Source organism: Camelina sativa, chromosome 11 (assembly GCF_030686135.1).
Source record: "Camelina sativa cultivar CO46 ecotype springtype chromosome 11, ASM3068613v1".
Taxonomy (NCBI): domain Eukaryota; kingdom Viridiplantae; phylum Streptophyta; class Magnoliopsida; order Brassicales; family Brassicaceae; genus Camelina; species Camelina sativa.
The window spans coordinates 105,002-127,741 of NC_141890.1; the positions used below are offsets into that span (position 1 = coordinate 105,002).

Below are 22,740 nucleotides of genomic sequence, written 5' to 3' on the forward strand. Positions count from 1 at the left end.
CCTAAACCCTAAACCCTAAACCCTAAACTTCTTGGTTGCTTCTTTTCCTCCTTTGCTGGCTTCTCTTCTCTCCAGTGCGTGGTAACTACCAATGAAAATACAAGAGAGCAGTTTCAGAGATGAATTTGGATCATATAATGCTAAACTTCTTAGAAACAGTATATGAACTATAAAGATTGTTGGATTTATACAGCAGAGGCTGAACAAATGATACGCGAACTTAACTTTTCCTCATCTAATAAGAACTATGATTCATAGTCAATTTTGGTTTTATCTTAATGGAATGGATTCAAGCGTCACAGAACAATCAGAATCCAAGTTAAAAAGATAGGTTGTGATAGTTGTAGCAAAACTTACTTATGCTGGCCTCCGTTAACAGAATCACAGTACTTCTTCATCCACTGCATAAACTCCAAGTTATCCAATGGCCTTCCCTTAACGAGTTTGCTCACTTCGATGTGCTACACAGCCAAAATTAACAAGATAAAACTCAGGTCTACTCTATGCCTAGAAGAATCAAGACCCCCACAAAAAATCGTGAAAAAGTAAGAAGATAAGAAAGAAGAAGACCTTAGTGATCTTGAGTTTATTAAACACATCCTGAAGAAATTTATAGTTCTGAATCATCTCATACTCGCTCTTGGCATCAAAATTGACCTTGTGCATCGGAACAGTTCCAGGGTGTACCGAATCCATTAGCTGACAATGAACAGCGCCTGAACTAGCGTATATCATCCACAATCGAATTTTCAGATCCAGATCAAACAACAACACACACAGATAGAGAAAAAATTCATCGAATCTGTACTCAAATCCCATATCCAAATTCCAAAACGAGATCCTCCGATTCCAAATTCCAAAACGAGATGACTCAATAGAGATTGATTATAAAGAGAAGCGAGTCAATTAGATTTAGGTTTTTACCTCTTCGACTTTGGAGAGATTAAGTTGCAGAGTGGAGTTAATCCAAGCCAGGATCACCGATCTCCCAACGAAATAAGCAGAATCCATCATCCAATCTTCGTAGCCATCTCCGATTTGCTGAGATTCGACTCGTCTCTCTCTCTCTCTTTCTATCTCTAACGGCTCTTTTGAAATTAGAGGAAAGGAAAAAAAAGAGACGAGAGCGGAGTTTTCAGTTCAAAATGCAAATATCCGAATCTTTACCCGCTCTTGCTATTTCGGATCCGGGTTCTTTTAATAGGCCTATCCATCCAAGCCTTTTTAAATTGAAAGCCCAAAATATTCTAAGACCTCCTACCTCATTTCTTTTATTTCTTACAAATTTTTGTTTCTTCCTTGCATATCCACGCCTTTTTCGTCAAATTTTATTTAACTTGAAATTGAAAATGTCGATATACATACACAATTTCAAGCCAATCCGACAGAGTATAAAAAGAATAAAAAAAAGGACAGAGTTCTTTATAAATTAATTTATTAATTATAAATAAGGTCGGGACCATAAAATTTTATTAATTTATAGAGGTTTTAATTTATCGATAAATTAATAATTTTTAAATTATTATTAATTTATAATTTTATTAATTTATGAAGATATTCTTTCGTTTTCGTAACTTTGAAAATTTTCTATTACAAAATAAAATACTTTTATTATCATTCACATTTTTAAAGAATATTCTTAATCTATAATTTTGTCTTACAAAATAGCTATTGCTATCCTTCATTACCATGATGAAGTCGAAGAAATATTACATTATTACGTGTAAATCTTGAGCGTGTGATGTGGCCACTGCGCCACATCGAAGTTTTCATACATTATTATGTGTTTATTTATATAAGGTTAAACCAACATGTTTATTTACACGTGTTTATTTTGTTTATACGTGATATTTGGTTTATACTTATTTATTTATACATTAATACTAAAAAACCAACTCAATATCAATATATTTAGACCAAAATATTTTAAATAAACCAAATATGTTGGTTTTATTAGATGAACTTAAAACACACAGACTTGTCGATTATTAGAAGAACACACAGATACAAGAAAAGGGAGATTCATAGGTAACAAACAAAATTCAAATTCCACGAAACTTACCGTTTTAATGTTGCCGGTGATAAGAATTTCACAGGGATCCGTCTTCCCTTTCCTCGAGTCGAAGAAGATAGATAGATAGATTTGGGGGAAATCAAATGTTACCGTTGCTTTTGTGTTTGTGTTTTCCATCTCTCGTCTTGTTGTTTTTGTGTTTTGGTTGGTCTAGTGATTCGGAACACTTTTTTGTTGGGCCTGCGTGCCAATTTGGGCTTCTAGCCTTGTATCTTTTAATCCAGTTAAAAAAAATTGAATCGACAGAATAGCATAACAGAAAGCATTCTCAATATGGAACATTTCAGATATGGAAAAAATTTATATTTCTGATTGAAAACGGGAGAAGACCGGACTAAAACATAAATTTTAGAACTCGCATATGAAACAAACATAAATATAATTTATAGTATATCTATATATCATATATTTTAATAAAAATATTACAAATTAATTGACTTCATATATATATAATATTTTTTCAACTTGTAACCGTGATTTTAATGGGACGGTGAGTTTAGAGTATATTTGTTAACTCAATAATATAATGTCTAGAGGCCCAATAAATGATCCGTTTAGAACGAGAATATATTAATCTGCAAAAAGACAGGTTGGTGTATTTTTCAAAATTCAAAATATGAGAGCAAACGTTAAAAAATTGTATTCATCCCTAAGACAAATTCACTAAGGCAAACGTTAAGAGAGAGAACAAAATTTACTTTCTCAAAGACAAATTCATCTTTGAGAGAGAGAAAGAGAGATTTAAGGTGTACCGACTGTTTGTAATATATTAGTTTTGTCGGCTTTTCTGAATAAGATATTTTGTTCGGATTTAGTCCGGATTTCTTCCTTACTTTTGCAAGTTCTTTTAAACCTTAAACCCAAAACCAATAGTAACCCTATATTCAAAAGTCAAAATGTATGTATATATATCCACGGAAGAAATAAATAAAATCTCTCTTAAAGGATACAAAATCTTTCTTGCTGGATAGTTTAATCTCGACTCTTTCCTCCTATTCTGACCAACATGACCAATTGAAGAACACATATCTGGCGGCCATCGACTTCGTTTGGGAGGGGCTCCGACACTATGACTCCTCCGTCACAGATCTTGATATTGCTCCACTTAGCGTCGGTGTAGTGAGCTTCTCGGACTTATTCCGAAGATCGTTTTCTATCTCGCTAACATTCACTCTTCTCCATCACCAGCCAACGCCATTCGTTGCTACTCCGAGTGCTGACAATCACTATAGATCTACATGTCCATTGTTCTCCTTCTGGATTTCTAAGGTGGAAGAGTTTCTCTTGGTAACAATTCACCAAGGCTCTAGATCTGAAAAACGGAGGCGATTGATGTCCACCGCATGTCGTGTCTTTTCCGGCTACTGCCGTGCCATCATCACCGGCGACGACGGCGACGTCCCGAAATGCTTTTCAAAATTAGTCACTACAAACCTAGCAGTTTTTGCCTACTCAATTTATAAACCCAATTCATGGTGCAATTACAAGACAAAATGTCCTCACAAATTCTTTGAAGCAAAGGATTTCCCGACATTTTGCAAACTTCCCTCTTAGCGAGGTGTCACCATTGCCAAAGTCAAAGATCACTCTAATCAATACGGTGGGGTTTGTTACTCCCTCCGGAACTAACAAATGAGGACATTGGCATGGAATTGTCAAGGAGCGAGAGCTAAAGAAACTTCTCGTCGACTGAGAGAGATGTGCCGCATGTACTCTCCAGGTTTTATGTTTTTATCTGAGACCAAGAATAATAAAACATTTCTGCAAACTTTGCAAGTTGAGCTAGGATTTGATAATCTCCAAAATGTTGAGCCTGATGGCACTAGTGGAGGTTTACCTCTTTTCTATTCAAAGGACTATCCGGTTAAGTTCTTGTTGTTAGATGATCGACTGATCGACATTGAAACTATCATTAATGGAAACCGAGTTTTTATGACTTTTATCTATGGTGATCCTATCCCCACAAATCGCGAATATGTGTGGGAAAGATTAATGCGTATTGGAGTTGCTCGATCTGAAGCTTGGTTTATTATGGGAGATTTCAATGAAATAATAGGAAATCATGAGAAAAGAGGAGGAAAAAAAAGATCAGAATCCTCCTTTCTACCTTTCCGTGCTATGATTGATTCATGTGGATTAATCGATTTTCCTTTCCAAGGGAATCAATTTTCCTGGATTGGTCAACGGTCAAATGGTAAGATTCGCTGTCGCCTGGATAGAGCCATGGGAAACGAAGAGTGGCACAATATTTTTTTCCCACACAAATGTGGAGTATTTGAAGTTGTGGGGTTCAGACCATCGTCCTCTCCTCGCATCGATACTAACACGTCCAAAGAAGTTTTTGAGAAGGTTTATGTTTGACAAGAGGTGGATTGATAAGCCAGGCCTCAAAGAGGCGGTGTTGGACGTATGGGGTGGTGATGATATTTCCGTCGAACGATCCATCATGAAAAAAATCCAAAATTGCAAACGAGCTATCTCTATTTGGAAGAAAAGTAACCAAACAAATTCGGAAAAGCTGATTAAAGACCTCCAAGAAAAGATTGATGAGACCTACGAAGATGATGAAGCATCGTCGGAGACTCTCCTCAATCTAAAATGGCAGCTCTGTGAGGCCTACAGGGAAGAGGAAGCATATTGGCACCAAAAAAGCAGAGAACTTTGGCTTGCAGAAGGAGATAAAAACACAAAATTCTTCCATGCTTCCACAAAACAAAGGAGGGCAAGGAACAAGATCACTGGCATCCTTAATCAGCTCGGAGTATGGGTTGATACAGAAGAAGGAATAGAAAAAGTAGCGGTGGAGTACTTCAGCAACCTCTTTTCATCCTCGAATGCGAGCGATCCTACAGTGGCCATTAAGGATGTTCCTACTTTGGTCACACCTGCTATGAACGAGCATCTCACGAAAGAGATCTCAGAAGAGCATTGTTCTCCCTGAATCGAGGAAAGGCTCCAGGTCCAGATGGGATGACTGCATTATTCTTTCAAAAAATTTGGGAAACCGTAAAAGGTGATCTCACTAAGATGGTGAAGAATTTCTTTAGCTCTGGAATCGTTGATGGCAAGCTAAATGAGACAAATATATGTTTAATCCCGAAAGGAGAACGACCTCGTGAAATGTCAAGATTTCGCCCTATTAGCTTGTGTAATGTGAGCTATAAGGTGATCTCAAAAATTCTGAGCTTACAACTCAAGAAGTTTCTGCCGGAACTTATATCTGAGACCCAATCTGCCTTTGTGTCAGGAAGATTAATCACAGATAATATACTCATTGCTCAAGAAAACTTCCATGCCCTCCGTTCCAATCAGGCCAACCGGAAAAAATTTATGGCACTAGAAACGGACATGAGTAAAGCTTATGATAGGGTGGAATGGAATTTCTTAAGAGCTTTGATGGAAAAAATGGGATTTGATAAAAAATGGGTGGGATGGATAATGCAATGCATTACTTCTGTATCCTACCGTATTTTGATCAATGGAGATCCCAAGGGACGAATTAGGCCAACGCGTGGGATTCGTCAGGGGGATTCGTCAGGGGGATCCAATCTCTCCATACCTATTTATACTTTGCACTGAGGCCCTAATTACCCAGATTAGGAACGCAGAAAGAGAGGGAAAGATCCAAGTTTTACGTATTTCGAACGCAAGCCCACGTGTTTCCCACCTACTTTTTGCAGACGACAGCTTATTTTTCTGCAGAGCCGATCCTCAGCAATGCAAGGAAATTATCGATATAATCCGCTTTTATGGCGAGGCGTCTGGACAAGAAATAAACTTCTCCAAATCTCCCATCATGTTTGGATCCGAGGTCCCGTCCCATATACGTCAAGAGATCAAAACTATTGTTGGGATATCACAAGAAGGAGGCATGGGTACATACTTGGGTCTCCCTGAGAAGATTCATGGGTCAAAGGCTCAAGTCTTTGCATTCGTGAGGGATAGACTCCATAAGAAGGTAAACTTATAGACTTCGAAATTTCTATCCAAGGGAGGAAAGGAAGTCCTGATCAAATCAATGGCGCAAGCAATTCCGACATATGTAATGTCGTGTTTTCTCTTACCAAAAGCTATATGCTCAAAACTAACTAGCGCGATAGCCAATTTCTGGTGGAGCAATAAAGCAGACAGTAAAGGACTACACTGGATTTCATGGAAGCAATTGTGTACTCAACTTTCGGAAGGTGGGCTAGGCTTTAGAACACTAGAAGAATTTAATCTTGCCCTTTTGGCAAAGCAACTATGGAGATTGCTGAGATATCCAGATTCCCTTCTTAGCCGAGTTCTAAAAGGGAGATACTTTCGATATTGTAGTCCATTAGAGATACAAGTATCAAATCGACCTTCGTATGGCTGGAGGAGCATGTTGGCAGCAAAGCAGGTTCTTTCGTACGGAATTCGTAAGACCATAAGCTCGGGTTTTAATACGTGCATCTGGACTGAACCATGGATCCCATATACGCCAGCACGGCCACCCCAAAGTTTAACTAGTGAGAGAAATCCTTTGATTTGTGTTAACACCTTGATAGATTTCAACACAAAAAAGTGGAAAATTGAACGTCTTCGGGAACTCTTCCCCCCGAAAGAAATTACCCTTATTTTGGGGATTAAACCGAGCTTGAATGCCTCGAGGGACGGCTATTCTTGGACTCTGACAAAGTCTGGAAATTATACCGTTAAATCTGGATACGAAGCCGCGAGAGCAATCTCTCGCCCTGCTTGCGACCTCCCTTCTCAGGGACCTAGTGTTACGACACTTAAGGCGCAAGCATGGAAGTTAAAAACATCACGGAAGCTTAAGCATTTCGTTTGGCAATGTGTGACTGGGTGCTTGGCAACATGTCAACGCCTGCATTATCGCCATATTGGTAGAGATAAAGATTGTCCTAGATGTGGAGCGGAGGAGGAAACTATAAACCATAAGCTATTTGAATGCCCCCCAGCACGTCAAGTATGTGCATTATCGACAATCCCTTCCCATCCTATGGTGTTCCCTTCATCTTCCCTATATAGCAACCTCGATTTTCTATATGGGCGTGGCAGAGACTCTGGTGCAACTGATCAAAACTTGAGAATGTTCCCGTGGATGATGTGGTACATTTGGAAGGCAAGAAATAAGAAAGTGTTTGAAAATATCTCTGAATCTCCGCAAGATACACTGGAGAAAGCTATCCAAGAAGAAGAAGTTTGGAGAAGAGCAAATAACAGAGACTTAGCACCAGCGGTAGTAGAAGCATGCATACCTTCGATCCCAATTCCTCAAGAATCCCTTGTATGCTTTATAGATGGATCTTGGCATACAGAGGTGGATAGGAGTGGGCATGGCTGGATTGCGTCTATCGGTGATAGAATCCTGCACATGGGGCTAAAAGGATCGCGCAGAAGCTTATCCCCATTACATGCAGAGTTAGATACCCTTATTTGGGCTATGGAGTGCTTATTAGCGTTGGACTTGGATAAAGCCCTTTTTGCTACGGATTGTTCAGACTTCCTAACGATGACGTCTAATATCGAGGATTGGCCGACCTTTTCATCAGAATTGAAGGATTTTATTCATTTCAGAGATAGATTTGCTAATTTTAGTATTAGATATATTTCCCGAGAAGATAATATCCGTGCCGATAAACTTGCGAAATGTGCAAGAGCACGAGGTTTCTGTTTTTCCCATGTAAGCTCGTCGGTACCTAATCGGCTCTCTTTCGAAGAAAGTCATCTCCGATAACTTAATATATGGGGTTTGATCGTCAAAAAAAAAAAAAAAAAAGTATATATATCCACGTTTATTCTGATTCTTTCAACAAAATTTCTAACGGTAGCTAATGTACATGGGTTGCATTGTTTACAGTCTTTTGTGTTAGAAATGTGTTAGAAATTACAGGGCCAAGTTTACACGAGAAGCATTGCTTGCTCAATCAATTCACATAGCTATCTAACTCCTGCAACTTAAGAGCCATTTCAGAACTTTGTCCAGCTTGTAAGCTTCTGGCAAGCGACCGTATAGCTCTAGAGATCAACTCTTTCTTCTGTTTATCACCCAAAGTGCTTGTGCTGCTTGATCCAGACGCATTGTCTTCCTCGTGCAATGTCACACACAATCCTCTCAACCAATCCTCTAGAAAAGAGGATTTCTGTCGGGTTTCATGCGACACCAACAAGAAAATATTAGTCACAAATACTTTAAAATCAAGCAATAAAAACAGTGGTATTAACAACAATAGCTGCCAGTTCTTACTTTTGAAAGAAATTCTGTCAACGCTTCGAAATGACAGCTTGAAACTAGGCTCAGGAGATGCAGCATGGTTGAGGTTAACTGAAACGAGCAGCTGGACTTTAGAGACATCATTCATCAATAACCTAAAATTACGCCAACATGGTTTTTACCTGATTCTCGAGCGATCTCTTGTATTTGAAATTTGTTGGCGTCGTCTCTCTGTCATAATGCAGACTTTGCAAAGTATGCTCAACACCTTTGACAACATCAGGGAATGATCTCCCATAAGCTGCAATTACATTATGTGCGAGAAACAAAATTAGCCAAGCAGTGTAATCCCAAAACACAAACAATATGAGACAAACAAATTTTCGTCTCTAAATCAATATAGCTACAGGGGAAGAGAGGGAGAAGAGGGATAGAGAATCAAAGTCACCAAGTGGGGTTCCTGGGACAGCTAAAGCGGCAGCAGCTTGTATTCTTATCTTAAAGTTTGATGCATCACGAAGCAGCAATAGTAGAATACTAAAAACACTTGGAGCCCTGCAAAAGAAAAAGAAAAAAGTTAATAGAGGTCAACGAGAGAAGCAGCTTGGATAATAGAAAGCTTAAAGATGCTTACCAATCCATATCTTGCAGTTTTATTGTCTCATTGGAGAATAAATTGCTCAACGCATGACAAACATTCCACTGAACCTGTACAAATTTCTGAAGTCAAAGTATGTAGTAAAATATAGCTAAGGATGCGTCTTGCGTAACTAAACAAACCAAACCATATCAAACTGAATTAACGTTTCTGTATAAGATATTTTTATCAAACCAAACTAAATTACTTAGATTTTAATTTAATAAACTTTCTCTCAAACAAAACTTGCCCGACTCGAACCAAAACTGATTGAAACCCACATGCTCAGATCCAAATGAAGCCATCTAATTGCTTCTACTTATCAGGTATACCTTAACATTACCAGTAGTAACACAGGAAAGAAATGCTTGCACGGTTCTCTCCAACCACCTTGTATCTCCCGCGCAGGATAGATGGTGATAATTTGATGAATGTTGATGGGAAAAAGGTAATACATCTTGGTCCATTGACTTTATACATGTCATGCATCTCAATTTTACATATTTTGAAATACTCCCCAGTGCCCGAACTGCATTGGATTTAACCTAACAAGGGAATTACGAAAATGATAATGGCAAATGTGCACATAACTAAAATACTAAAAACTACTGTGTGATCCATAGAAAAAAAAATTCTTCTTGTCAGTTTCGACATCCATAAAGAACAGACGAGTGCAGTGAAATACGTATCAGAAAAACAAAACATTTGGATTACAAGCTATGGAGAGAACAACTAATTAATTTTATAGAGGAATATTTTGGAATGGAGGTCAGTGAGTCGAAAGAGATGCTATTTCATTACCTTGTCCCCATCCTCAGTAAGGCGCAAAGCACATTGTATCAGTGCGTCCAGAACTTGTGAAGTTGTACTTAATCCTACGTAGGAGGATAAAAGACATGTAAATCCAAAAGTTGTGTCGGATCTAATTATAACGACAGCACTAGTACCTTCAAAGGACCTCTCATCGACGCGGTATCGCAGAGAGTCGCATACATTGGCCAAAGCCCATGATGCTGTTATACGCACCTGATATGACAAACATTAACCCATTGCACCTGATATGATATAAAATGCATAGCTCACGAGAACAAATAATGGAAAGTCAGTAATGCAATACCGAGGTCAAGGAGTCGCGGGTATTCGCTTCAACATCTATGAAAAACTTTTCATATATCTCCGCACTGCTTCAACAAAGATCTTAAAGTTCTTGACCAGGGATATCTTTCCAGGGTTGAGTTAGGATAAGAACCAGAATGTCAACAGACTGTGATTAAGGGTTTAATTACCTTAAAGATGTTTCTGGAAAACATGAAATTACACCAATAGCTCGACAAGCTGCTGATCTGACTGAAGGTGTTTTGTCATGCAAGGCAGCGGCTATCTACAAAACTAAAACACGTCATGCACATATTCAAAAAATAAAGTACGAACAATCACAAAAAGGCTCCACTACTTACAATTGATGAAGTAACAAAATCCTTTTCCTGCTTACTGAAAGCGGCAAATATGGTGGATGTAATTCCAGCAAAACAAGTAACTGTAGTGCTTCTCACCTTCCAAACATAAGAAGAAATTCAGGACATAGATATTATGCAAACTACAGCAACAGCATCTAATAGATATTAGGTACTATTAGTTGTACAAAAACAAAAACTCGTCAAGTTAAACCCACCACCGAAGAACCATGGTGTAACACCAGAACTATATGTTTACGAATAGCCTCAGACCATTGCTCGCATCCTGCCTGAAAAATTGGCTCCTGGGCATTCTCAAATCCATATGATGGCGCAGATGAGATTCTTATTGACCTTATGCAGTCAGATGTAAATGGTGTATCCATTAATCTATCGTACTGAAGATCTTCTGTTCCCTTAAATCCAGATATTGCGCGAAGGCATCCATCCAAAACCTACATAAAATCATGTGTAAGTTCTTATTGTAAACGTGGCTCAAAGACAGTGCTCAAATGGTTTAGCTGTTAAGCTAGTTTCTTTCTAAGACACAAAATCAAAACTAAACCTGAGCATGCTATCAATCAACAATGAAAGGCCCTGCTCCAGATAAGCTAGGGAATATAGAAGATGTTTTTAATTTCAAATATATAGAACGTGGTTATTTAATATCCTGCCTTAATAGCAGCTGTAAGGACTTTATCCCCAATATATCCAACAGACTCTCTAACTGAAGCCTTCCATGTCGTTGGGGAAACTTCATCAACAGCCGACATCAAAAGTTTATACACGAGGACAGAGACCCGTTCCCAGTATGCTGGCACTAAGTTTGGGTAACTGAGAGCCACAGCTCGGAGGACCTGCATGAAAACCATATAATTTTGCATGAAAACACAGGACATGCAATGTAGCAGCTCGCATTATCAAAACTCTACAAGAGAACTATAAACTTTGTCTAGAATAGCATAGGAATTAATAATAGGGAAACAAAAGTCAGCGTATTCCTCAATCATGACCCAGTCTCAGAACAAAAATGTTAAATATGCACCTGAAGTTATTATTTGTATATCCTTCTACTTATATAAGAACTCCTTAGAAGGGAAAACAACTAAAATAAGAACAACCTAATACCTGAAGAGCCTCAACGCATGTTGATGCGTCAGAAAATTGCTCAGCAAAACGAAATAAGGTAGAAAGAACTCCTGAATTCCATTCACATTCATCGGATCCTGAAATGACTTCAACAAAGAATGTCAAATACATATTTATTGGTTAGGACAGTCATCATAATGGAACAGGTGCAAAAAAGAATGACAACCTGCTGATGTCTCATCCAAAAGCATATTATGTACTTTCATTTGAGGAGGAAAGGTAGAGAATGCAGCTGTCAGGCAACCTATTGCGGCAACCTATGCAAAACAGGTCATGATATAGGTATGGCATTCACAAGACCAATATTTTTAAGAGAATATGCTTGTGTTCACAAATAATTAATTCAGCAAGTTAAAAGCGTGAGTTCCCAGCTCAGCATACCAACTATATGACTTAAGCTAATGAAAACACGACTCTAGACGCTTGTTCAATGTTTGTACCGTCCAGAGAAAATACCAATATATTTCTCCTCCTATTGCTTCCCTAAGTCGACAAATTTATATATGTGACTAAAATTAGTTAAAATCCTATGACTTTAGCTAATGGAAACTAGGATAGTCCAGGACAGAAAGCCTAGATATGAAATCGTGAATTCATATCTCTATCATAAACAAAGACAGCAAACAGACAAAAACAACTTAAGGAAAATAAAGCACTAACCAGCAGACCAGTTTTATCATTTTTAAAAGGAAACCCCTCATTGATCCTAGCATGCAGAGACATTATAACTTTTGGCAGCAATTCTCCTGGCATTCTCGAGTAACTGAAAATGATAACAAACATTAAAGAACAAATGAAAATCTCATACACCAAAGTAGTTGCAATTTTTAACAAGAAATAACATCAGCTAAACAGAGCTGGGCCTACACACATATTCATGAAGCTTTCGCAACTCACTTACAGAAAGGTAAATCATAATCAAGGGCTTTTAAGGTTTTACGATAACGGACCTTTGTAAAGATACAACACTTTATATCATTAATCATGAGGAGCTGACAAGATAAAACAGAAGAAATGTACGTACGGTGTGCTTGATATCAAAAGCAAGAGGATCTTGAACAGCTGAGTCAACAATCTACCATGATTATCGCTGTGAATCAAATGTAGAATGCCTACACTCATACGAAAGGCATGAAACTCTTGGTCAAGAAGGAATTAAGTAATAGCCAAATAAGAAGATAATAAAGGGAAAGAAAAGTAATATCTTTGAAGCACCTGTGTGGAGTTGCATTAATATTCGACCAAGGGAATTGGAGAGGGGCATAAACGATCCATATTTGGTGGATTCCTTGTACTCTGCCACTTGAAGGAAAATAGATGAAGGCCCATCCATCATGATGGCAAGAGCTGACGCAGATGCAATCCTTACCTAGACATTGCAAAATAAAACAAAAAATTGTTCTCAGGATTCAGCAGTCACGAAGTTGAGCTAGAAAAATATCTCTAGCTATAATCGCTGAACCACAAAAGATGTAAAAATGGAGAACAGCATGCCTCAGTGATCTAAAAAGGGACAAGAATAACCACCTTCAAATGAGGATCAAAAAGCAAGCAGGTCATCAGAGTAGCTTCAGACTTCCTGTAAATGATCTCGGAAAGTTAAGGAGACAAGAAAATTTTACGATATGTTGACAAAAGATCTTGTAGGTAAATTTTCCACCTTGGGTTGAGTACATCACTGGTTGGAAAGAGAGTCATCCACTGAGTGGTAAATGACTTTGAATCAGCCTGACAAAGATCCTTTACAGGAGAAAAAGAAATTGAACAAGTAATTGTCACTGAAAGTTAAGTAGAAGATGAGAACCAACTAAAAATAGAACATTAATGTTACTCACCTGTATGCAAACTATCGCAGCTATTCTAACCTTCGAGCTTTGGGAACAACAAGAATCCCGTACGGAAGCGTCACTGTCACTAAAATCAGAATCTGATGATATAACATCAGAATTACCAGAATCATGAAGAGACAGGCGCCGCCAGTCACAAGACACTGGCTGCTTAGTGTTCAAATCATCCCTCTTGCGCAAGTGGGGTGGCCTATAAGGAGTATTCTTGGCGTTCTTACTTACTCCAGAAATCAATGTGGAAAGCTTGACATTTAATTGCTTATCTTTGTGAACAACATCAGAATGAGGTGGGCCAGTAAGTCCAAAACAGAAAAACAGTCTCAATGCCGCTATGAAACTTGAGACCTGCAACATAAAAACTTCTGCTCAAACAAAGAATAAAAGTTTGCATATGCGGAGGAGGAGCAAACTCTAAGCTAAAGCTAAGAGGAGGAGCAAAGGCTCTCAAGAGCCCACTTACGTGATCAGAAACAGGACATTTTATATTGGTAAGGACCTCATGCACACAGTCTAAAAGGCATGAATAAAACCTGCAGAAAAAAAATGAGATCAATATTACCCAAGAGGAACGACAAGTCTAATATAACCCAGGAAAAAACAAAAAAACAAAAGGCATCATTGAAAAGCCCTTAAGACGCACCTCCACATAAACCGGTCTTCGACAAGCTGGCCCTTGGATGCTAAGACGTCCATAACTTTCCTTAGAACCTATATCAGGATGCACCAACTTAAGAAACAAAGCATATTAGAGAAATTAGAGGGATCAATCAGTGAAGGGGATGATTACCTCTAGCGTGCATTGGCAGACGTCAGTAGAAAACAAAGACTCAGACACAGAAAATGCTCTGCCAAACATGTCAAAGGCAAGAGCCATGGATTCCCATAAGCTATAATGTTGAGGCAGATTATTTTCCACATCTAAAGTAGGAGGAGGGTCTTGTTTTGAGAGACCATACGATAAAACTAAATCCTGGTGTAATAATGGAATTATGCGCAGAAGAAACTTGACTAGATGAATGTTCTCCAAGGGAAGAAAGGAAGTCCTGATCAAATCAATAGCGCAAGCAATTCCGACATATGTAATGTCGTGTTTTCTCTTACCAAAAGCTATATGCTCAAAACTAACTAGCGCGATAGCCAATTTCTGGTGGAGCAATAAAGCAGACAGTAAAGGACTACACTGGATTTCATGGAAGCAATTGTGTACTCAACTTTCGGAAGGTGGGCTAGGCTTTAGAACACTAGAAGAATTTAATTTTGCCCTTTTGGCAAAGCAACTATGGAGATTGCTGAGATATCCAGATTCCCTTCTTAGCCGAGTTCTAAAAGGGAGATACTTTCGATATTGTAGTCCATTAGAGATACAAGTATCAAATCGACCTTCGTATGGCTGGAGGAGCATGTTGGCAGCAAAGCAGGTTCTTTCGTACGGAATTCGTAAGACCATAAGCTCGGGTTTTAATACGTGCATCTGGACTGAACCATGGATCCCATATACGCCAGCACGGCCACCCCAAAGTTTAACTAGTGAGAGAAATCCTTTGATTTGTGTTAACACCTTGATAGATTTCAACACAAAAAAGTGGAAAATTGAACGTCTTCAGGAACTCTTCCCCCCGAAAGAAATTACCCTTATTTTGGGGATTAAACCGAGCTTGAATGCCTCGAGGGACGTCTATTCTTGGACTCTGACAAAGTCTGGAAATTATACCGTTAAATCTGGATACGAAGCCGCGAGAGCAATCTCTCGCCCTGCTTGCGACCTCCCTTCTCAGGGACCTAGTGTTACGACACTTAAGGCACAAGCATGGAAGTTAAAAACATCACGGAAGCTTAAGCATTTCGTTTGGCAATGTGTGACTGGGTGCTTGGCAACATGTCAACGCCTGCATTATCGCCATATTGGTAGAGATAAAGATTGTCCTAGATGTGGAGCGGAGGAGGAAACTATAAACCATATGCTATTTGAATGCCCCCCAGCACGTCAAGTATGTGCATTATCGACAATCCCTTCCCATCCTATGGTGTTCCCTTCATCTTCCCTATATAGCAACCTCGATTTTCTATATGGGCGTGGCAGAGACTCTGGTGCAACTGATCAAAACTTGAGAATGTTCCCGTGGATGATGTGGTACATTTGGAAGGCAAGAAATAAGAAAGTGTTTGAAAATATCTCTGAATCTCCGCAAGATACACTGGAGAAAGCTATCCAAGAAGAAGAAGTTTGGAGAAGAGCAAATAACAGAGACTTAGCACCAGCGGTAGTAGAAGCATGCATACCTTCGATCCCAATTCCTCAAGAATCCCTTGTATGCTTTATAGATGGATCTTGGCATACAGAGGTGGATAGGAGTGGGCATGGCTGGATTGCGTCTATCGGTGATAGAATCCTGCACATGGGGCTAAAAGGATCGCGCAGAAGCTTATCCCCATTACATGCAGAGTTAGATACCCTTATTTGGGCTATGGAGTGCTTATTAGCGTTGGACTTGGATAAAGCCCTTTTTGCTACGGATTGTTCAGACTTCCTAAGGATGACGTCTAATATCGAGGATTGGCCGACCTTTTCATCAGAATTGAAGGATTTTATTCATTTCAGAGATAGATTTGCTAATTTTAGTATTAGATATATTTCCCGAGAAGATAATATCCGTGCCGATAAACTTGCGAAATGTGCAAGAGCACGAGGTTTCTGTTTTTCCCATGTAAGCTCGTCGGTACCTAATCGGCTCTCTTTCGAAGAAAGTCATCTCCGATAACTTAATATATGGGGTTTGATCGTCAAAAAAAAAAAAAAAAAAAAAAGTATATATATCCACGTTTATTCTGATTCTTTCAACAAAATTTCTAACGGTAGCTAATGTACATGGGTTGCATTGTTTACAGTCTTTTGTGTTAGAAATGTGTTAGAAATTACAGGGCCAAGTTTACACGAGAAGCATTGCTTGCTCAATCAATTCACATAGCTATCTAACTCCTGCAACTTAAGAGCCATTTCAGAACTTTGTCCAGCTTGTAAGCTTCTGGCAAGCGACCGTATAGCTCTAGAGATCAACTCTTTCTTCTGTTTATCACCCAAAGTGCTTGTGCTGCTTGATCCAGACGCATTGTCTTCCTCGTGCAATGTCACACACAATCCTCTCAACCAATCCTCTAGAAAAGAGGATTTCTGTCGGGTTTCATGCGACACCAACAAGAAAATATTAGTCACAAATACTTTAAAATCAAGCAATAAAAACAGTGGTATTAACAACAATAGCTGCCAGTTCTTACTTTTGAAAGAAATTCTGTCAACGCTTCGAAATGACAGCTTGAAACTAGGCTCAGGAGATGCAGCATGGTTGAGGTTAACTGAAACGAGCAGCTGGACTTTAGAGACATCATTCATCAATAACCTAAAATTACGCCAACATGGTTTTTACCTGATTCTCGAGCGATCTCTTGTATTTGAAATTTGTTGGCGTCGTCTCTCTGTCATAATGCAGACTTTGCAAAGTATGCTCAACACCTTTGACAACATCAGGGAATGATCTCCCATAAGCTGCAATTACATTATGTGCGAGAAACGAAATTAGCCAAGCAGTGTAATCCCAAAACACAAACAATATGAGACAAACAAATTTTCGTCTCTAAATCAATATAGCTACAGGGGAAGAGAGGGAGAAGAGGGATAGAGAATCAAAGTCACCAAGTGGGGTTCCTGGGACAGCTAAAGCGGCAGCAGCTTGTATTCTTATCTTAAAGTTTGATGCATCACGAAGCAGCAATAGTAGAATACTAAAAACACTTGGAGCCCTGCAAAAGAAAAAGAAAAAAGTTAATAGAGGTCAACGAGAGAAGCAGCTTGGATAATAGAAAGCTAAAAGATGCTTACCAATCCATATCTTGCAGTTTTATTGTCTCATTGGAAAATAAATTGCTCAACGCATGACAAACATTCCATTGAACCTGTACAAATTTCTGAACTCAAAGTATGTAGTATGATATAGCTAAAGGATGCGTCCTTGCGTAACTAAACAAACCAAACCATATCAAACTGAATTAACGTTTCTGTATAAGATATTCTTATCAAACCAAACAAAAATTACTTAGATATTAATTTAATAAGCTTTCTCTCAAACAAAACTTGGCCGACTCAAACCAAACTGATTGAAACCCACATGCTTAGATCCAAATGAAGCCATCTCATTTACTTCTACTTATCAGCTATACCTTAACATTACCAGTAGTAACACAGGAAAGAAATGCTTGCACGGTTCTCTCCAACCACCTTGTATCTCCCGCACAGGATAGATGGTGAGAATTTGATGAATGTTGATGGGGAAAAGGTAATACATCTTGGTCCATTGACTTTCTACATGTCATGCATCTCAATTTTACATATTTTGAAATACTCCCCAGTGCCCGAACTGCATTGGATTTCACCTAACAAGGGAATTACGAAAATGATAATGGCAAATGTGCTCATAACTACAATACTAAAAACAACTGTGTGATCCACAGAAAAAAAAAAAAAAATCTTCTTGCCAGTTTCGACATCCATAAAGAACAGAAGAGTGCAATGAAATATGTATTAGAAAAACAAAACATTTGGATTACAAGCTATGGAGAGAACAACTAATTAATTTTATAGAGAAATATTTTGGAATGGAGGAGAATGTCACTGAGTCGAAAGAGATGCTATTTCATTACCTTGTCCCCATCCTCAGTAAGGCGCAAAGCACATTGTATCAGTGCGTCCAGAACTTGTGAAGTTGTATTTAATCCTACGTAGGAGGATAAAAGAAATGTAAATCCAGAAGTTGTATCGGATCTAATTATAACGACAGCACTAGTACCTTCAAAGGACCTCTCATCGACGCGGTATCGCAGAGAGTCGCATACATTGGCCAAAGCCCATGATGCTGTTATACGCACCTGATATGACAAACATTAACCCATTGCACCTGATATGATATAAAATGCATAGCTCACGAGAACAAATAATGGAAAGTCAGTAATGCAATACCGAGGTCAAGGAGTCGCGGGTATTCGCTTCAACAGCTATGAAAAACTTTTCATATATCTCCGCACTGCTTCAACAAAGATCTTAAAGTTCTTGACCAGGGATATCTTTCCAGGGTTGAGTTAGGATAAGAACCAGAATGTCAACAGACTGTGATTAAGGGTTTAATTACCTTAAAGATGTTTCTGGAAAACATGAAATTACACCAATAGCTCGACAAGCTGCTGATCTGACTGAAGGTGTTTTGTCATGCAAGGCAGCGGCTATCTACAAAACTAAAACACGTCATGCACATATTCAAAAAATAAAGTACGAACAATCACAAAAAGGCTCCACTACTTACAATTGATGAAGTAACAAAATCCTTTTCCTGCTTACTGAAAGCGGCAAATATGGTGGATGTAATTCCAGCAAAACAAGTAACTGTAGTGCTTCTCACCTTCCAAACATAAGAAGAAATTCAGGACATAGATATTATGCAAACTACAGCAACAGCATCTAATAGATATTAGGTACTATTAGTTGTACAAAAACAAAAACTCGTCAAGTTAAACCCACCACCGAAGAACCATGGTGTAACACCAGAACTATATGTTTACGAATAGCCTCAGACCATTGCTCGCATCCTGCCTGAAAAATTGGCTCCTGGGCATTCTCAAATCCATATGATGGCGCAGATGAGATTCTTATTGACCTTATGCAGTCAGATGTAAATGGTGTATCCATTAATCTATCGTACTGAAGATCTTCTGTTCCCTTAAATCCAGATATTGCGCGAAGGCATCCATCCAAAACCTACATAAAATCATGTGTAAGTTCTTATTGTAAACGTGGCTCAAAGACAGTGCTCAAATGGTTTAGCTGTTAAGCTAGTTTCTTTCTAAGACACAAAATCAAAACTAAACCTGAGCATGCTATCAATCAACAATGAAAGGCCCTGCTCCAGATAAGCTAGGGAATATAGAAGATGTTTTTAATTTCAAATATATAGAACGTGGTTATTTAATATCCTGCCTTAATAGCAGCTGTAAGGACTTTATCCCCAATATATCCAACAGACTCTCTAACTGAAGCCTTCCATGTCGTTGGGGAAACTTCATCAACAGCCGACATCAAAAGTTTATACACGAGGACAGAGACCCGTTCCCAGTATGCTGGCACTAAGTTTGGGTAACTGAGAGCCACAGCTCGGAGGACCTGCATGAAAACCATATAATTTTGCATGAAAACACAGGACATGCAATGTAGCAGCTCGCATTATCAAAACTCTACAAGAGAACTATAAACTTTGTCTAGAATAGCATAGGAATTAATAATAGGGAAACAAAAGTCAGCGTATTCCTCAATCATGACCCAGTCTCAGAACAAAAATGTTAAATATGCACCTGAAGTTATTATTTGTATATCCTTCTACTTATATAAGAACTCCTTAGAAGGGAAAACAACTAAAATAAGAACAACCTAATACCTGAAGAGCCTCAACGCATGTTGATGCGTCAGAAAATTGCTCAGCAAAACGAAATAAGGTAGAAAGAACTCCTGAATTCCATTCACATTCATCGGATCCTGAAATGACTTCAACAAAGAATGTCAAATACATATTTATTGGTTAGGACAGTCATCATAATGGAACAGGTGCAAAAAAGAATGACAACCTGCTGATGTCTCATCCAAAAGCATATTATGTACTTTCATTTGAGGAGGAAAGGTAGAGAATGCAGCTGTCAGGCAACCTATTGCGGCAACCTATGCAAAACAGGTCATGATATAGGTATGGCATTCACAAGACCAATATTTTTAAGAGAATATGCTTGTGTTCACAAATAATTAATTCAGCAAGTTAAAAGCGTGAGTTCCCAGCTCAGCATACCAACTATATGACTTAAGCTAATGAAAACACGACTCTAGACGCTTGTTCAATGTTTGTACCGTCCAGAGAAAATACCAATATATTTCTCCTCCTATTGCTTCCCTAAGTCGACAAATTTATATATGTGACTAAAATTAGTTAAAATCCTATGACTTTAGCTAATGGAAACTAGGATAGTCCAGGACAGAAAGCCTAGATATGAAATCGTGAATTCATATCTCTATCATAAACAAAGACAGCAAACAGACAAAAACAACTTAAGGAAAATAAAGCACTAACCAGCAGACCAGTTTTATCATTTTTAAAAGGAAACCCCTCATTGATCCTAGCATGCAGAGACATTATAACTTTTGGCAGCAATTCTCCTGGCATTCTCGAGTAACTGAAAATGATAACAAACATTAAAGAACAAATGAAAATCTCATACACCAAAGTAGTTGCAATTTTTAACAAGAAATAACATCAGCTAAACAGAGCTGGGCCTACACACATATTCATGAAGCTTTCGCAACTCACTTACAGAAAGGTAAATCATAATCAAGGGCTTTTAAGGTTTTACGATAACGGACCTTTGTAAAGATACAACACTTTATATCATTAATCATGAGGAGCTGACAAGATAAAACAGAAGAAATGTACGTACGGTGTGCTTGATATCAAAAGCAAGAGGATCTTGAACAGCTGAGTCAACAATCTACCATGATTATCGCTGTGAATCAAATGTAGAATGCCTACACTCATACGAAAGGCATGAAACTCTTGGTCAAGAAGGAATTAAGTAATAGCCAAATAAGAAGATAATAAAGGGAAAGAAAAGTAATATCTTTGAAGCACCTGTGTGGAGTTGCATTAATATTCGACCAAGGGAATTGGAGAGGGGCATAAACGATCCATATTTGGTGGATTCCTTGTACTCTGCCACTTGAAGGAAAATAGATGAAGGCCCATCCATCATGATGGCAAGAGCTGACGCAGATGCAATCCTTACCTAGACATTGCAAAATAAAACAAAAAATTGTTCTCAGGATTCAGCAGTCACGAAGTTGAGCTAGAAAAATATCTCTAGCTATAATCGCTGAACCACAAAAGATGTAAAAATGGAGAACAGCATGCCTCAGTGATCTAAAAAGGGACAAGAATAACCACCTTCAAATGAGGATCAAAAAGCAAGCAGGTCATCAGAGTAGCTTCAGACTTCCTGTAAATGATCTCGGAAAGTTAAGGAGACAAGAAAATTTTACGATATGTTGACAAAAGATCTTGTAGGTAAATTTTCCACCTTGGGTTGAGTACATCACTGGTTGGAAAGAGAGTCATCCACTGAGTGGTAAATGACTTTGAATCAGCCTGACAAAGATCCTTTACAGGAGAAAAAGAAATTGAACAAGTAATTGTCACTGAAAGTTAAGTAGAAGATGAGAACCAACTAAAAATAGAACATTAATGTTACTCACCTGTATGCAAACTATCGCAGCTATTCTAACCTTCGAGCTTTGGGAACAACAAGAATCCCGTACGGAAGCGTCACTGTCACTAAAATCAGAATCTGATGATATAACATCAGAATTACCAGAATCATGAAGAGACAGGCGCCGCCAGTCACAAGACACTGGCTGCTTAGTGTTCAAATCATCCCTCTTGCGCAAGTGGGGTGGCCTATAAGGAGTATTCTTGGCGTTCTTACTTACTCCAGAAATCAATGTGGAAAGCTTGACATTTAATTGCTTATCTTTGTGAACAACATCAGAATGAGGTGGGCCAGTAAGTCCAAAACAGAAAAACAGTCTCAATGCCGCTATGAAACTTGAGACCTGCAACATAAAAACTTCTGCTCAAACAAAGAATAAAAGTTTGCATATGCGGAGGAGGAGCAAACTCTAAGCTAAAGCTAAGAGGAGGAGCAAAGGCTCTCAAGAGCCCACTTACGTGATCAGAAACAGGACATTTTATATTGGTAAGGACCTCATGCACACAGTCTAAAAGGCATGAATAAAACCTGCAGAAAAAAAATGAGATCAATATTACCCAAGAGGAACGACAAGTCTAATATAACCCAGGAAAAAACAAAAAAACAAAAGGCATCATTGAAAAGCCCTTAAGACGCACCTCCACATAAACCGGTCTTCGACAAGCTGGCCCTTGGATGCTAAGACGTCCATAACTTTCCTTAGAACCTATATCAGGATGCACCAACTTAAGAAACAAAGCATATTAGAGAAATTAGAGGGATCAATCAGTGAAGGGGATGATTACCTCTAGCGTGCATTGGCAGACGTCAGTAGAAAACAAAGACTCAGACACAGAAAATGCTCTGCCAAACATGTCAAAGGCAAGAGCCATGGATTCCCATAAGCTATAATGTTGAGGCAGATTATTTTCCACATCTAAAGTAGGAGGAGGGTCTTGTTTTGAGAGACCATACGATAAAACTAAATCCTGGTGTAATAATGGAATTATGCGCAGAAGAAACTTGACTAGATGAATGTTCTCCAAGGGAAGAAAGGA

General features: G+C 38.6%; 3 protein-coding genes and 1 pseudogene across 9 annotated transcripts; 1 reads left to right on the forward strand and 3 right to left on the reverse strand.

Moving 5' to 3' along the window:
- Positions 1-15: 15 nt before the first annotated feature.
- LOC147933477 (microtubule-associated protein RP/EB family member 1C) lies at positions 16-1,014 on the reverse strand. The gene is made up of 4 exons (XM_087476306.1): positions 925-1,014; positions 571-726; positions 358-461; positions 16-85 (listed from the first exon to the last, which is right to left on the reverse strand). Exons 1-4 carry the CDS (start codon positions 1,012-1,014, stop codon positions 16-18), a joined length of 420 nt encoding a protein of 139 aa, XP_087332432.1.
- Positions 1,015-3,627: 2,613 nt separating this feature from the next.
- On the forward strand, positions 3,628-7,796 carry LOC147933478 (uncharacterized; annotated as a pseudogene).
- A 47-nt stretch (positions 7,797-7,843) lies between these two features.
- On the reverse strand, positions 7,844-14,366 carry LOC147933479 (uncharacterized). Of its 2 annotated transcripts, XM_087470884.1 has the most exons (24): positions 14,148-14,366; positions 14,001-14,068; positions 13,821-13,890; positions 13,349-13,705; positions 13,174-13,253; positions 13,041-13,092; positions 12,729-12,882; positions 12,538-12,625; positions 12,174-12,276; positions 11,680-11,770; positions 11,493-11,590; positions 11,039-11,221; positions 10,583-10,819; positions 10,368-10,463; positions 10,197-10,291; positions 10,028-10,091; positions 9,858-9,936; positions 9,712-9,785; positions 9,243-9,455; positions 8,908-8,981; positions 8,722-8,828; positions 8,456-8,574; positions 8,307-8,384; positions 7,844-8,202 (listed from the first exon to the last, which is right to left on the reverse strand). In XM_087470884.1, the coding sequence occupies exons 1-24, from the start codon at positions 14,232-14,234 to the stop codon at positions 7,987-7,989; spliced, it is 2,883 nt and encodes a 960-aa protein (XP_087327010.1). In that variant the 5' UTR covers positions 14,235-14,366; the 3' UTR covers positions 7,844-7,986. The 2 variants fall into 2 exon arrangements, with proteins under 2 accessions (XP_087327010.1, XP_087327009.1); XM_087470883.1 differs by having other exon boundaries at positions 9,712-9,936.
- A 1,804-nt stretch (positions 14,367-16,170) lies between these two features.
- On the reverse strand, positions 16,171-22,707 carry LOC147933480 (uncharacterized). 6 transcript variants are annotated; one of them, XM_087475811.1, is made up of 24 exons: positions 22,489-22,707; positions 22,342-22,409; positions 22,162-22,231; positions 21,690-22,046; positions 21,515-21,594; positions 21,382-21,433; positions 21,070-21,223; positions 20,879-20,966; positions 20,515-20,617; positions 20,021-20,111; positions 19,834-19,931; positions 19,380-19,562; positions 18,924-19,160; positions 18,709-18,804; positions 18,538-18,632; positions 18,369-18,432; positions 18,199-18,277; positions 18,053-18,126; positions 17,573-17,785; positions 17,235-17,308; positions 17,049-17,155; positions 16,783-16,901; positions 16,634-16,711; positions 16,171-16,529 (listed from the first exon to the last, which is right to left on the reverse strand). In XM_087475811.1, the coding sequence occupies exons 1-24, from the start codon at positions 22,573-22,575 to the stop codon at positions 16,314-16,316; spliced, it is 2,883 nt and encodes a 960-aa protein (XP_087331937.1). In that variant the 5' UTR covers positions 22,576-22,707; the 3' UTR covers positions 16,171-16,313. The 6 variants fall into 6 exon arrangements, with proteins under 6 accessions (XP_087331937.1, XP_087331936.1, XP_087331938.1 ...); XM_087475810.1 differs by having other exon boundaries at positions 17,235-17,320; XM_087475812.1 differs by having other exon boundaries at positions 18,538-18,628; positions 18,705-18,804.
- Positions 22,708-22,740: the final 33 nt, after the last annotated feature.